Source organism: Hydra vulgaris, chromosome 12, assembly GCF_038396675.1.
Source record: "Hydra vulgaris chromosome 12, alternate assembly HydraT2T_AEP".
NCBI classification, from domain to species: domain Eukaryota; kingdom Metazoa; phylum Cnidaria; class Hydrozoa; order Anthoathecata; family Hydridae; genus Hydra; species Hydra vulgaris.
This window is the reverse complement of record NC_088931.1, coordinates 39,420,500-39,437,455: the sequence shown is the minus strand read 5'-3', so window position 1 is coordinate 39,437,455 and position 16,956 is coordinate 39,420,500. Positions and strand designations below refer to the sequence as shown.

General features: G+C 26.7%; 1 protein-coding gene across 2 annotated transcripts in view; it reads right to left on the bottom strand.

Moving 5' to 3' along the window:
- Positions 1-16,956, bottom strand: part of LOC100201864 (protein virilizer homolog) — an 80,448-nt gene that overhangs the window by 14,168 nt on the left and 49,324 nt on the right. For both annotated transcript variants that reach the window (XM_065813180.1, XM_065813179.1), the window contains exons 15-21: positions 15,535-15,756; positions 12,740-12,820; positions 10,532-10,744; positions 10,238-10,444; positions 8,973-9,371; positions 8,371-8,534; positions 7,985-8,157 (exon numbers count right to left, since the gene is read on the bottom strand). In XM_065813180.1, coding sequence (XP_065669252.1) covers positions 7,985-8,157; positions 8,371-8,534; positions 8,973-9,371; positions 10,238-10,444; positions 10,532-10,744; positions 12,740-12,820; positions 15,535-15,756 — 1,459 coding nt within the window. The remainder of the gene's footprint in view (positions 1-7,984; positions 8,158-8,370; positions 8,535-8,972; positions 9,372-10,237; positions 10,445-10,531; positions 10,745-12,739; positions 12,821-15,534; positions 15,757-16,956) is intronic.

The following is a 16,956-nucleotide window of genomic DNA, read 5'->3' as shown; positions in this document are numbered from 1 at the left end:
TTACAATGCGTTTTTGCACCTTGTCTAAAAGAGAAAGGGCATCATTAGAAGAACTGACCCAGATATGGCAACAGTATTCCATACAAGGCCGGATTTGGGATTTATAGAGATAGAGAATAGAATCCGAAGTAAGAAAGTGACGAGCTTGATAAAGAGATACAACCTTAGCAGATGCTAATTTTGCAACTGATTTCAATATAAAATTTCAATACAAACTGATTTTAATCTTTAATATAAATTTCTTTAAAAAAACAACATTTTTACATGTTATGAAATGACCTAACAATATATATATACATATATACATACATACATACATACATACATATGTATATATATATATATAAATATAAAAATATATATATATTTATATATATATATATATATATATATATATATATATATATATATATATATATATATATATATATATAGAACCCTTAGATGTTGTCCGAAAGTTTTTTCCATATTTTGTTGACAAAAAGTAAAAATTAAAATACAAGACCGGAATTTTTTTTTAATAATGATAGACTGCCTGCCCCAACCAAACCCTTAGTCGATGTAGCAGCACTCCCTTGCGGGTCAGGCTATTTGTCAGTCGGTGTAGCAGCACTCCCTTGCGAGTCAGGCTATTTGTCAGTCGATGTAGCAGCACTCCCTTGCGAGTCAGGCTATAAGATAGTCGATGTAGCAACACTCCGCGCATGATTTACAGTAAAAAAAATAAAAATAAAAACATTTTAATAAAAAAAATAAAAATAAAAACATTTTATTAAAAAAAATAAAAATAAAAACATTGTTTATATTGTTAAAAACATTCAGAATGTTTTTAAAAACATTCTGGTCAATTAAATTTGCGTTTTTGTGGTTTTTTTATATAACAATTAATTTGTAATTAAATTAATGGTTTTGACTTTCGTCCAACACGAAAATGTTGGACGAAAGTCAAAAGTAATTAAAAGTGACGTATGTGTTGGCGTAAAAATCACTTTTTTCCTTCCGCTCTTCCTAAAGCCAACAAACTATAGGTCTATATATATATATATATATATATATATATATATATATATATATATATATATATATATATATATATATATATATATATATATATATATATATATATATATATATATCAGGGTGTTAACTAGGAATAAACTTGATACAGCGTTTTGACGAAATTGAGAATTAGTCAAAAAAATTTCCTAAATATATCATCCCCCCCTCCTCTGAGATTAAAATATGTACTGGGAATGTCCCCCCCTCCTCTGAGATTAAAATATGTACTGGGAATGTGTGGGGTCCTTTTCTTATATTCTTTCTTCTTCTACTTGATATTTTTCTTTTATTGGCTCTGATTTCCAAAGATATATTCAGAATTATATACTTTTATATTATAAAATAATCAGTGTGTATTAGTCAATTATTATTAAGAATAATATATTTGATTTACTTTTAATCTTTATATACTGTTGCTGCTTTCATGTAAAGAGTATTCTTTTGAATATATATGTTTTTTCACTGGTGGGCATTAAAGGGCGATTTTTAAAGTAGTATAGCAATTTTTAAAGTAATATAACAACCTTCTACTTCTAATTATTATTTAAATTCTGTTTGACGTCCTTTATGAACAAACCCTTACACTATCATGTAATAAATTGTGTCATCAAAAGAAATGTTTTAAAAATCGAAAAATAAAAAAGGTTTTGAAAATAGTAAACACAAGCTCGTAAATTTCATATTTCACAATTACTGCGAGTTCAATTTTATAATTAATATTAACTTTCTTTATACATAAATCCCATAGAGAAATAAAGTTACAATTACAAAGTCTCAGGAAAAACAACAATAAATGTCATTTAATTACAAAAGAATAACAAAAGATCGGAAGTGATTACACGCTATCGTGGCAATGAAGAATACCAATAATTATTTTTTCATGTATAGTCATAAAATGTTGTTATGACTATGGTTCATTGAAACATTAAAATTTGTTTTTATGTTTTAAATTCAAGTAAGCAGTGAATCTAGTTTTCTTGTTTGTAGTTTTTCTTAGTTTTGTAAAAAAAAACATTCTTGCTATTAAAGGTATTTAATTTACGTTTTAACATACATATTTAATTTACGTTTTAAATATAAGTAACCAGTTAAGTAAAGAAATCTATTTTCCTCATTAAATAAATTTCTAGAACCAGTTTGTTATAATCAAAAAACTTTTAACTTATTTAACTTTTTAGCCAAAAATGGCGAAACTTTTAAAGAAATAGCATTTGTCTGTGTTTTTTAAGAGTATATGGTAGAGTATGCATGTGAATAACTGTAAAAAATAAATATAACCAAACAATAAATAACCAAACAAATTTGTAATTTATTAAATTGTACTTTACTTCTTGCTAATTTTTTTAAATAATATTTGCTGTTGTTGGAACGCATTGCAAAAACTTATTTGCAAAGTTTGAGAAATGAAATTTTTTACCGAGCGATTTTCAGAAAATCCCAATTCTCAAAAAATTTTTTCCAAGAGACATTTTGCAGTTATGCAAGCGCGTAGTTATACCAATAACGGCAATTTTATTTCAAGTTTTAAACAATAAATTATAATTTTTTGTTACTTTTCTATTATTTTTTAATAGTAATTAATTTTCAATAATTTTTAGAATTATAGTTAAACTATATTTTGGCAAACTTTATTTAGAGACGGATTTTTTCACTTTTAAATTGGGAATTTTAATTTTATGAGCAATTGGGAATGGCGCGCTGACCGGGGCTCCACAGGGCTAGTTTACACCCTGTATATATATATATATATATATATATATATATATGTATATATATATATATATATATATATATATATATATATATATATATATATATATATATATATATATATATATATATATATATGTGAATATATATATATATAAATACCCACACACAAAAGACACAAATTAGGTGATCACAAATTGTGAAATCTGGAAATATTTCTGATCTTCAAATTCTCAGTTTATTAGAAACCGTGAATACTGTTTTAATGAAACAGTCAATTTATCATATTGCAAAAATTAATAAAAAACAAAACAATAAATTTTCTACTGCAAAAAGAACAAGCCAAAACTTCCATATTTCAATATATCGTTTGTCTAAACACCAGTTAATCTAAGTATTAAAAAAAAAAAAAATGTTTTAAGGAACAAACTACATCTAAAAAAAAAGTTACTTAAGGTCTGAAAAATATTCTCTGTAAATTAAAAATCAACCAACAAAAAATTACACTAAAGCTATTTTCGGATTTTATGAAACATAATAAGTCTAATTTTTGTTTTGGAGGGATCTTTGAAAAATAACTTATTTAAAAATTTAAATGTTGTAAATTAGAAATTAATTAATTGATAATAAAAAAAAGATATATGTTAAAATATGTTATTAAAGTTTTTTTTAGTTTTTTTTTAAATAACTAAAAGTGATTAAAATTATTTTTTATATGCTTTTAAATTCCTGTTTTTAAATTTATATAAAAGTTTGCGTTAAAGAGTTATGAGCTTTTAACTGATTTTTTTTTTTGTTAACTCACCTCCCCAAGACCCAGAAGACCACTACAGATGAGAAGGCTACTTAATTCTGGTTATAACCCTCTCTCAACTCTATAACTCCAAAACATGAACCTTGATGAACGAGGCTGCTGCACAGTGAAACAAGTTGAGCGCGGTACTACCAGGGACGTGGTGGGGATCAAACTCGGAACCTCTCGCTTAAGAAGCAAGCGCTCTACCACTACACCACTACCGCATTAAAATTTGAATAAGAAATAAAAGTAATCTCAAGTTCTTTTGTTTAAAATACTTGATCACCAATAAATTTCTTCAGACTTTACTTGAACACCAATAAATTCCTTTGAACTGTTGTGATTTGTGACTGCAGTTGTTTAACTTTTAATATAACACCTTAGTGTATGCTTTATTTTTCAAGTTTATCTGATGATTTATCATATATTAAAGAATATACATATTAAAAATATATATAAACTTTAAGTCATAGTTTTTAATAATAATAAAAATAATAATAGTAATAATATGGTTTTATAATGAGATTTTATATCCTACCATTTCAAGATCAATATAAACCTTTTTTTATTGAATAACAAGTATCGATAAAAACATAATTTATGGGTTTTAAAAAACTTAAATTTCAAGATCATTTTCAAATATCGCAACTTAAACCTTGATATATATATATATATATATCAAGGTTTAAGTTGCGATATTTGAAATATATATATATATATATATATATATATATATATATATGTATATATATATATATATATATATATATATATATATATATATATATATATATATACAGTGGGGTGCAAAAAAAAAGCCACACTCAATTTTTTGATAAAAAAAAACATTAAAAAATGTCTTAAACTCATATAATAAAAGTAATTCAGGACAATTTTTAAAAAAATGTACATAATATTACTGTACATTACATGTAATGAAAAGAAATGATGATTTGCAAAGTATTTTTCAAGTTTTAGCTATATTAGTACTTAATTGGCCATCCTTTGTTTCTTAAGACTACTTCTGCGCATCAAGAAGGCATACTATTTACAAGTTTTTAATAAGTCATTTGGTAAAACATTCGAACCAGCAAAAAGAATTCGGAACAGTTATCTTCATTTGTTGCCTCACGATCTTGCAATTTTGTATTCAATATAGACCAAAGATTTTCTATCAGATTTAAATCAGGAGACTGTGCTGGTCAAGACATAACTGGCATCAATTTTGATTCCAGATATCTTTTATTCAACCGTGCTGTATGTTTGGGATTGTTTTCTTATTGAAAGATGAAGTCATTATTAGGGAAAAGTTTTTCTATACTTGGTCCAAGTTGATAAACTAAGATTTTGTGGTACAAATGCTGCACCATGGTACCCTCCACCTGGTAAGGCTTTCCAACTTTGTGTGCACTAAAACAACCCCAAAAATTAATCTTTTTGTCATGTTTAATGGTTGCCTTGCATGTTTTGGGGTTGAAATTTTCCCCTAATAATTTCCAGCAGTGAGATTAACTATTATGGAACAACACAAAAGGAGACTCATTGCTCCAAATAACTTTAGCCCATTGCTCACATGTCCAATCTTTGTGCTCAATGCACTACTTTAATCTTTTTTTGTGATCAATTTCACTAACACAAGGTTTTTTTATTTGCTTTCCAACAAAAAAACTCCCCTGATGCTTTTATTCGACGAGATATTGTCCATTTTGAGATATTAGTAAGGTTCAATTCTAGTTTTATCTCAGAACAAGTGGTTTTACGATCTTTATTGAGGGCATTAAGAATATAGCAATCTTCCTTTTTTGATGTTTTAGGCTTTCTCCCAGATCCAACAGACCTTTCAGCTGTACCAGTGTGCTTATACTTCTTTACCAATCTACTAATAGTTGAGTTTTGTCATTTGAAGCGTTTTCCAATGCTTCTGTGAGACTCTCCTTGGTTAGCAGCTTCAATAATTTGTCCAATTTCTATATATGTTAGTTGTTTTCTAAAATATTAAATGTGTTTGTATTAATTTCTTTTTTAAAGATTTTATTTAAATAAATATTAGTGAATATATAAACATACCTTTTCTGTCCAAGGTTTTTAACTACCACATCCAATTTTTTTAGTTTTGCTTCCTTATACAATATATACTTAAAATCAAGAAAAAATGTTAGTTGCTTTTTTTTTGCAACCCACTGTATATATACAGTATTGGACAAAACGAGTGCAACCAAATAATGCTAATTTAGTTTCTTTATATAAAAGTGCTGCATTTTTTCAATTTAGAGAAATAACTATGTAACTGTTAAGAGACAAAGTTATTCAAGTTTAATTCATCACAAAGTTTATTATTTGTACACGAAAATTAATAAATTAATCAAAAGTATTAAAAAAAGTTGATTTCCTTCTGGAAAAAACAAGTGCAACTCGACAAAATGTTGACCATGCTGTATTTCGCTATCAATATTTCGTGGCGAATCCTTTGTTGTTGATCACAGCCTTGCATCTTCAAGGCATAGATTTGATCAGATAATCAATGAAACTTTGTGGAATCGCTACCCAGGCCTTTTGGATTTGCTCAGACAGTTGATCCTTATTACAAACACCTTCACGATTAATTCTGCGGTTGACGATCTCCCACAGGCCAATCCATCACCGATAGGTGGTTGTCTTGAAACCACTGCTTGACTACTTTTGCAGTGTGTTTCGGATCGTTGTCTTGCTGAAAAACCCATTTTATTGGCATATTCCATTCAGCATGAGGTAACATAACATCTTTCAGGATATTTTTATACATGAAACAGTCCATTATTCCATCGTTTCGATGTATTGGACCTAGACCGTTAGCAGAAAAACACCCCCAGACCATTACATCGCCTCCACCATGCTTCACGGTCTTGTGGCAGTAAAGTGAATCAAGGCGTTTTCCGGCCGGTCAACGTACACTGCAAATGCCATCGCTCCCAATGATGTTGAACTTCAATTCATCTCTGAACAGGACAGTTCGCCATTTCTGCACATTCCAGTCATCATGAGATGTAGCAAACAGGAGTCTTTTCTTCTGGTTTTTTAGTGAAATCAGCGGTTTCTTTGCAGGGCGTCGAGAAAACAATCCAGCTTCAACAGCACGTCGTCTGATTGTTTGGTCCGATACAGGCAGCTCTAATTGCTTTTGTATCTCGACTGATGATATCCAGGGATCCTTCTTGACGAATCTGACGATCATAGAATCCTCTCTAGGAGTGGTGAAATGCGGTCTTCCACCTTTGTTATCTGCTGCCAACTTCCCCGTAGAACGATATTTGGAACATAGTCTTGATACGGCCCTTTTTTCATGTGATTTATCACAAATAGATTTTTGTGACATTCCACTTACATAATCGTCAATAACTTTCTTTCTTAGTTCAAATCCAAGACTGTCGGGAGCCATTTTTGCACTTGAAGTCATAAAAATAATAAAAACAATTAATCACGCTTCTCAAGGCTTACCGTGTTACATTTACCTTGTGTTGATACAATAATGCTTTGTGGAACACAATGTCTTGGTTAAATGTGGACTGTATTGATGTAATGAAACACTTGTTGTATTTCACTTCTTGTATTGATGTTCTTCGATAAAACACTTTGATAAAACTCACTTTGATAAACTGTCTTGATAATACTGACTGATTGACTTCCATATACTGACTGAATTACATGTCGATTTACATGTCTCTTATATAGTAAAATGAACCTGTGTGAACCTGTTCTGAAAGATTCTAGATGCTTCTTTTCGATGCTGCTGGATACTTCTGTATGCGTCTGGATGCTTCTGAATGTTTCTGGATACTACTGGATGCTTCTTCTAGAAACTTCCTTTAATTATTAAAAAAACTTCCGTGACGTTGACATGGACCAGACTTAAGAAAATTAAACAAACCAAAAAAGTTGCACTTGTTTTGTCCGCTGCAAAATGGCACTTGTCAACGAAATTCTGCCTGTGTGTTGTCACCTGACAGCTGATTGCTCATGTCATGGCATGCTATGACTCCAGACTCCTGAACTGTTAGCTGTGGTAGTATAGTTTGTTTTGTTTTTAAGACATGTATAATTAGGAACACTTTTTAGCATTGTTCGATGTTGGTTGCAAATGTTTTGTCCAATACTGTATATATATATATATATATATATATATATATATATATATATATATATATATATATATATATATATATATATGTACACACACATGCATATATATATACACACACACACACACACACACACACATATATATATATATATATATATATATATATATATATATATATATATATATATATATATATATATATATACATAAAAATACATTTACAGTAAATTTTTTACCATATAATATTAAGATTCAACATTTAAATTATAATAATTGCAGTAATTAATCATGTTAAAAGTAACCTAATAACAATTCCAGACACAGATGATCCCAAATCAATGAGTTGACACAGTGATCGACGTAAATAATATTGCAGAACAGAACAACAAGAACCCACAAGTGTTTTAATAACAGTTTTGAGCTCAGACCCAAGACAACTAAAATTAACCATGGCAAGATAGCGACAGCTCATTACCTAAAAGCCAGAAGGAATCATAAAAATAATTGTAATAACAAACATAAAAATAATAAAATTAATTAAATTTAAAGAAAGTTCAAAGTTTTGATAAATATTAAATTTATTGCTAAAAAAAATGTTGCTACCTTGAATTATTTTACAAAAACAACTTTTTGGATACTTTATTGGTCATTACCAAAAAAAAAAAAAAATTAAAAGGAAATATTTTACTTTTGCTAACTCTTCTTGCTGAATATCCCATAGCGTATGAATAGGCAGCGGTGTAGGAAGAAGTTCAGAAAGAAGAACTAATCCAGTTACAAAGTTTTCTGGCCTTATGACAAGAAAAGTTAAAAGTTCTTTTAACAAAATATACCATGTGCTTTTCTTTACATCTAAAAAAATGAAAATAAGAACAATTAAGAAAATATATCTTTTAAATTATATTTAAACATGTTTAAATATAATTTTAAAAAAGTATATAAAATAAATTTTAACAAAATGATAAATATATTAAGGAATAATATAATAAAACTTTATTCAACATTAAATATTGTTTAAAAATAAATTAGGTTATAATTGTTTAAAGCTCAAATAAATATTTAAAATATATATGGTAAATATTAGGTTAAATAATAAACAAGTTTTTTTATTTTATTTTATAAAATTGTTATTGCAGAAAATGTGTCAATAACACAAATATAAATACCAGTATAAATGACACCTGGAAAATAAAACATTTTGTCAAAAAATATTGGAAATGAAAAAACAAAAAAACAATGGAGTAAAAAAACTACACACAAACAAATAACAACAACAAAAGATATGCAAACCATCTTCAGATTCAGGAGTTTTTTCAGTTCCTTGTAAAAACAGAATCAATATATTGATTATTTCTTCTTGCATCTTCACCAACATAGTTGAAAACAGACCTACAGGTGTTTTTGAGCAAAGTATCTTGTGCAGAACAAACAGCTCTTGGATAAGTCGAATATCTTGAAAGCAAAATGAAGTCATCAGCAAATGTTTTAATAAAACTTTAGTTATTCCAAGTAAATAATTGGCTATGTTTACTAGTATAAAACAGTTTTCATTCGAAAATGATTGATTTTGTTTCCAAGGAAGGAGCAACTGTTCATTGACTTTGTGAAATGTAAGAATAAATATTTCCATAGCATTCGATGAAAACATTTCAATTACATTTAATCTTCCTTGCAAGTCAACTTGTTCATCTAAAATACACATAAAAATTGCATCATGTATTTTACTAGAGTGGCTTTTAATATAAAAACAACTGTTGGCATTATGAAATAACCTTCTCTGACTTAAGACATTGCCGACAACTCAGGTTTCGAAGGGAGGGGGGGACACCTTCTTTGACTTTAGATACAATTTAATTTTAGAGATTTTGGTTGAAATGATTTTTATAAAATTAATTTTTCCTACAATTTATATTTGAAAATAGTAATTTATGAATAGTGGCCTTATAAAAGTTCAAAAATCTTGTTCTAAAATTCCCTCTTAGTATCATAAATAAAATTTTTATCTATGTACATTTTGTAAAATAAAAATAACTTGATGTTTTCTGTGCACTGCCACCATATATCTACTTTTTACTACCGATTCACATAACAACATACATATACATTTGACATAAAATAAATACTTTTACTATATGCACTATGAAAAATATAAAATATTTCAAAAATATACACATCACCCTAGCTAAAAAGTGCTATAGGATCCTATAAGAATTTGGAACCAAAAAAAACTTCAGATTTAAACCCCATTAAATTAAAATACATAAGTTAATAAGTGTTTATAGTTATCAAAGTTTTGTCTTTTTTTTTTTGTTCCAAAATCCTATAGGACTTATGGCTAGGGCATGACACCTCCTAATAATGGTAATAAAAAAGCAAAGAAAATTTAAATTTTCTTAAAAGATTTTTTTAAAAATGAATATTTTCTCTAAAGATTTTTTTGAAAGATAAACATTTTCTTCAAAGATAATTACAAAAACAGTTTTAGGGGAAGACCAAGTCTTTCCCTAAGTGACATAACATTCCAAAGAAAAAATTATAATGAAAGCAATTTAAACCTTTTTCATTTTCTTTGTTGTTAATAAGATCATAAAGAATACGCATAGCAAGCAGCACACTTCTTGTAGTTCCTGTTCCTAGCTTCATTTCATCCATTTCTGATTTTACAAACTCTACTAAAGGTGAAATAGCATGAATATCGAAGCTTTCAACTTTTTCTAAGGAAGCAAGATAATGATGGATATCTTCATGTGTGTTATCATTTTCTGTAGCAAAAAGAAAAAAAGTATTTAAACAAAATTTTTAAAATTATTCAACAAAAGGCAATTGTATGATTTAAATAAAAGTATTACCTTTTTTTGGAATAGACAACAGCTTTTTTTTAAACGCTCTTAACCAATCAACTTCATGGGAAAATTGCAAGGTAATGTTCAATAAAATAGCAGAGTATCGACTGGCAACAGATTTCTTTATTTTAGTTTCAAAATTTTCACCACCAGTAAGAAAGGGGAGAAGACAGTTGATGTTTGAGTTAAAAGAAAGTACAGAAGACACAGATTCTCTTCCTATATATAATGCATACAAAAATGAAAATAAATAGCAAATTATTAAACTCTGAAGTATAAATTCTAATTAATAATAAACCTACTAATAACTATTAAGTTACACAGTACCCATAGTAGAAAAGTATTAAGAAGAGTTTAAACCTATCAAAATTAAAAAAAAAAAAAAATTAAAAAATACTAAGGAGAATTAAAATCTATCAAGAGTATAAAAGTATTAAGGAGAATTAAGATCTATCAATAGTAGAAAAGTATTAACGAGAATTAAAATCTATTTTATAATCTACAGTATAATACAGACTACAATGATAATACAAATTATGATAAAAAGATATTTTAAAATATGTTATTAAAGTTTTTTGTTTTTATTTTAAAATAACTATAAGTTAGTAAACTTATAAAAACATACCTTCAAGTATCTAACATATAAACATATAAAAACATAAAAACATAAAACATATAAAAACTATAAACTAGTTTTTATGTTTTAATTTTATATAAATATCTGCATTTAAGAACCACGTGCATTTAATTGACGGTTATATTTGATTTTTAAAAAAATATTGAAAAAAAGATTTAAATAAGAAATAAAAATAGTCACAATTTCTTTTAGGTAAATTATTTGATCAAAGATAAATTCCTTTAGACTGTTGTTTCATTTTTTTGATGATGTATAAAATGAATTAAAATATTTAATTTAAAATCATAATTTTTAATAATAATATTAATAATATGATTTTATAATGAGATTTTACATCATAATTCTAACATCAATATAAACATTTTTTATACCATTCACCATTTTGACTTTAACTTTGCCTAAAATTTTACAGGATTTTTATATCTCAACTTGGTTTGCTGCTATTGTTATGTTTTCTGGTGTATTTATTTGCAGCTTAGCTTATATTGTTTTCTAGCTTGCTTTGTTGCTTTTTCACATTCCAATTTGCTGCTTTGTTTGAGTCTCTAAAGTGTTTCAGGTTTATAAAACTTCCCCTTCAAATCTAGGCCTATCTAAATTGTGACATTTTGACTCCAACAGATAATGAAAAACTTTTACCAATCACTTCCTGGTGTAACGTTGGAAAAAATAAGATTCTCATTGATGTTGGCATATTTAACATCATTCTAAGTTCTATCAAAGCCTCAATCAGATAATTTGATGAGTGTATCTACCAAATAATTTGATGAGTGTATCTATAGAGTTGATTCAAGTTAATCACTTATGCTGCGGACACGCCTATAAAGAGCTGCTATTGGTATGCTGAATGATCAAGAAGGATAGCTGAGTAAAATTATGTTGATTTGTACTATTATGTTGATTTGTACTAAGGTGCAAGTGTGACTTTTATGGTTACTATTTTTTCTTTGTTCGCAAGCTTTTTTGATTTTCTATTATATTATATATTTGATAATAATCAATTTACTTAATTTGTACAAAGAATTCATAGATACTCATTGGTCAGTTACACAAAATTATTTAATAAAAGTCCCATTTACCAAATTAACAATTGGTGTACTTCATTCAACTTCATTGCTCAGCGTTTCTGTTTTTAACTTACAACCTTATATCCAGAGATATCAAATTTAATTTTGAAAAAACATATTTGACCATCGTAAAAAGTTACACTTAATGATAAAAAATTTTACTTCTGAAAGTTTTATGTCAATTTTTGAAAAAAAAAAAAAATTATTACTTGGTAATAATTTTTTTTTTTTTTCTTTTTAAAACTTGGTAATAATTTTTTATTATTTCATTCACAAATTTTTAAAAAGCAATCCAAAAATTTTCAAAAAAAATATTAAAATTTTATATCATCTCATTTGAAAAGGATTCTCTACAACATGATCAAAAAATATTTCAAAAGGTTTATTCAATTAAAAGCAAAAGAATTTACATTTTCGTAACTGTTTTAATCTACTTATTGATATAAAATTCACTTTCAGATTTAAAATAATAGTTGAGATAAAATTTAAAACACAAGTTCAGAGACCTACCTACAGATGTAAACGTCATTGAATACAATGTATGAAGAGCAGAGATGTGTTCAGCACTATCCATATTTTGAACATCTAAATCTTTAAAATATGTTATCATTTAAATCTTTATTGTTTTACTTTATATATATATATACATATATATATATATATACATATATATATATATATATATATATATATATATATATATATATATATATATATATATATATATATATATATATATATATATATATATATATATATATATATATATATTAGGGTGGTGCTAAAAACAACTTATTTTAAAAATGTCAGCTGACAACCCCTAAATGTGTTTTATATAATAAAATAATACTGGATTTAAAAAATTTTTGAATAAAAAATATTTTTACGGGTGCCACAAGGCCCTTATACATCAAACAGGTTCCTAATATTATTAAAAAAAAAAGTTTTTTCAAAAGTATGTCATGTTGGGTCTCAAATAATGCAAAAATATATAAAAATTTCAAAAATATGAATCATTTTATAAATATATTATTATTTTAGATTTTAGTAAATAGAAAATGACATTTTTTAATTTATAACAAAAAAAAGGGAATTTAACAAGATTTTTTTAATTATAATTTTTTTATCTCTGCTTTTTATAAAACAATGATTATTTTTGAAATTTTTACATAATTTTGCTTCATTTGAGCCCCAACATGATATACTTTTGAAAAACTTTTTTTTTTATAATATTAGGAACCTGTTTGATGTTTAAGGGCCTTGTGGCACCCGTAAAAATATTTTTTATTCAAAAATTTTTTAAATCCAGTATTATTTTATTATATAAAACACATTTAGGGGTTGTCAGCTGACATTTTTAAAATAAGTTGTTTTTAGCACCACCCTAATATATATATATATATATATATATATATATATATATATATATATATATATATATATATATATATATATATATATATATATGTATATACACATATATATTATATATCATAGATCATCCAGGTCATATTATAAAAATCTGGAAAATTGTTTAAGTAAAATATCCGGAAAAATTCTGGAATATATTGTCCCTTATATTCCTCTTAATTTTGCTTTAAGCTGAGTTGTTTCCAATTTTTTTTTTTTAACTTTCTTTAATTATTAACGAGTGAAAAAGCTTAAAAAACAAATATATTACAAAATACATATAATATACCTAAACTTGTATGTATGGAAAACATTTTGGATATTCAAAAAAACTAAAAGTTGAAAAAAATATCCGGAATTCCGAAAATATCCTGAAAAAGATAATCCCTGATATATATATATATATATATATATATATATATATATATATATATATATATATATATATATATATATATATATAAGGGATGCGGAGTCCCAAAAGGACTCCGGCTTTATATCTCAGCTTTTTCCAAGTCTGTAGTGTCCAGAAGCTCTAAACATGTTTTGTTGACTTATTATTTGGTGTAATAAAAAAATACGAGAGATTTAATGACTTGAAACTTGTTGTTTTTAAGGCCGGAGTCCTGAAGTCTTTGCCGCCATTATACCTAAGGACTCCGGGCTCAAAAAACGATTGTTTCTCTAACCTAAAAGTCTTAATTTTTTTCCTATCAGTAGTCCATAAACTTATTTATATTTTTAGAGCTCCTGGATACCAAAAACTAGGGTAAAGTAATCTTTTTGTGACTTTCAAATCCGGAGTCCTTTTTGGGACTCCGCATCCCTGATATATATATATATATATATATATATATATATATATATATATATATATATATATATATATATATATATAACATCTATATCTTTAAAATGTATAAATTTTTATCAAAGAAATTATTAGCTATTAATTATTAAATTTTGGAACTATAAAAAAAATTAAGAACTTATATTTAAATAGAAAAATTTTTTAATTTTAATTTTGTATTATGCAAAAACTTGATGCATCATTGTTTCCATTTTGGTTGTTTAAAATAGTGTCTTGAATACTGTGAAATTTACTGAAAAATAAAGCTGACAAAAATAAGGCTAAAAATTTATTTTTTGAATCCTCAAAATTTAATAAAAAATATATATATTTTTATTCAATTATAACTTTTTGTTAGATTTTTTTTCTGCATTTTGAACTTTTTACTAGTATTTGTAATTATAAAGAAAAATGTCTTTAAAAAAAAGAACATTAGTTCTTATTATTTATATCACAATAACTTTTTTTGCTTTTTTGTTTTTCTTATGGCATACCCTGTAGTTACCAGAAGGATATTCATAACCAACCATCACCTGAAATAAAACTCATTAAATTGCAAGGCAGTTAAGCATTTAACTGCTTTCTACACTAACTTTGGCAACCACGTAAGCAGCTATTTAAAATTCTAATAAAAACAAAACTTATTGAACAAATAAATGAGATAGGCAAACTAAAATATTTCTGATATTTCATATTTTAAATATGTGGATGCCACATACACTTTAAATTCTTGTGATAGATAAGCTGTTCCACATGAGGCAACCAAACTAAATTCATAGCTTATATTTAATTAATGTCACCATAGGCAGCCCTTGTAATTAGGAAAAACAAGGTCTGCAATAATTTGCTGACCTATTTCTGTTAGAGGTTGGCATCAAAAAAAAATTTGATTCAAAGGTTTTACCATAAAACATAGAAACAATGTCGACGATTTTTTGACAACCTCAAACACTTCTTGGTTGGCAGCTAGGTCAGCATTGCAGAATGCCCACCCTAATTCTGAGGGCTGCCCTAAGTAATTATTACTGTCATAAACTATTAATACCTGTGACTGCGGTTAGTAAAATTTTATCAACACATTGAAGTGCTTGTAAATGATACACAAGTAGCAATCCAAGATGATGTGGCATACATCCTTCTGCTGTATTAATATTCATTCGATATTGCTTTAGTGTAGGCATGTAACTTAAATCACCACCATCATCAGACAAAAGAGTTCGAATCAAAGCATTACAAATAACTGGTTGAGAAGCCAAAAGCAATAGACCTAATTAAAAGTATGTAGTATTCAAAAAAAGCAAAAACATCAAATCTGGAGTTGGGATTTGTATTTAATATATTTTTAATTTTATGTGATTTAGAATTTTGTTGTAAATTATATTATAGACATTTAAAAAGATTTTTGTAAAAAAAATTAACATAGCTGTTTAAATGTTTGTGTATATGGATGGGCTTTAATGGTTTCCCATAGTTTAAAATTTTAGATTTTCATGGTTTTATGTATCTTTACTTAGTGCTATCTAGTGATGTAAATTTTCCGGTAAAATTTGATTCAAAATTTACTAGTAAATTTTAAACCAATGAGGGTGAATTTTCCTTAAAAAAATTTTTTTTTAATGAATAATAAAAATAAGTAAAAAAAAATTTTCAAAATTTACCAGACGGTAAATTTTCAAAATTTTTTGATATATTTACCGGAAAATTTTCTGGTAAATTTTACCTTCACAAAACTAGTGTTGTATGTTGCATATTTTTAGAAATGTTTTGAAAGACAATACATAATGTTGAACAACAGGGTGTCCACTCTTCTGGAAAAACTGGAAAAAATGTATAGGGCTGTTTTTAAAAATCATGATGGAAAAACTGGAAAATGTATATTTGTGCACCATTGAATCAATGATGCACAAAAAATACATTTTCCAGTTTCTTTAGCATGTTTTTCAAAAACATGCTAAAGAAACTGGAAAATGTATTTTCTAGTTCTTTCAGTTTTTCCAGCAGTGTCGACACCCTGAACAACCATTTGCATTTTCTTTTTACATGTCCAAACCACCATAATCTTCACTGGTACACTTTATTAGATAGACTTACCACTCCCAATCTTTTCCTATGTCACTATTCCAATCTCTAACTGATTTGTTCTTTTCTTGTATTTTAGAGTATTACTAAACACCTATCACTTGCTCTACCAAAATCAAATAAAAATTAGGTCCAAAAGTGTGATTAATCCACTTTGAATGACTAGTTAGATCAGCAGTACTTAGTCTGTTGCTTGCAGCCACATGTAACTTACCAGGCTTTTTTGTATGATCAAGGAGATATTTATTTGTTAAAATCACAAAAGAACCTCATTAACCACTATATCTCACAAAAACTATGCAGTGTAAAGCCAATGTTAAACAAGCTAAAATTTTTGAAAAATGGCCATGTATAAAAATTTTTACAGCAAACTGAGCTGTTTGTAATA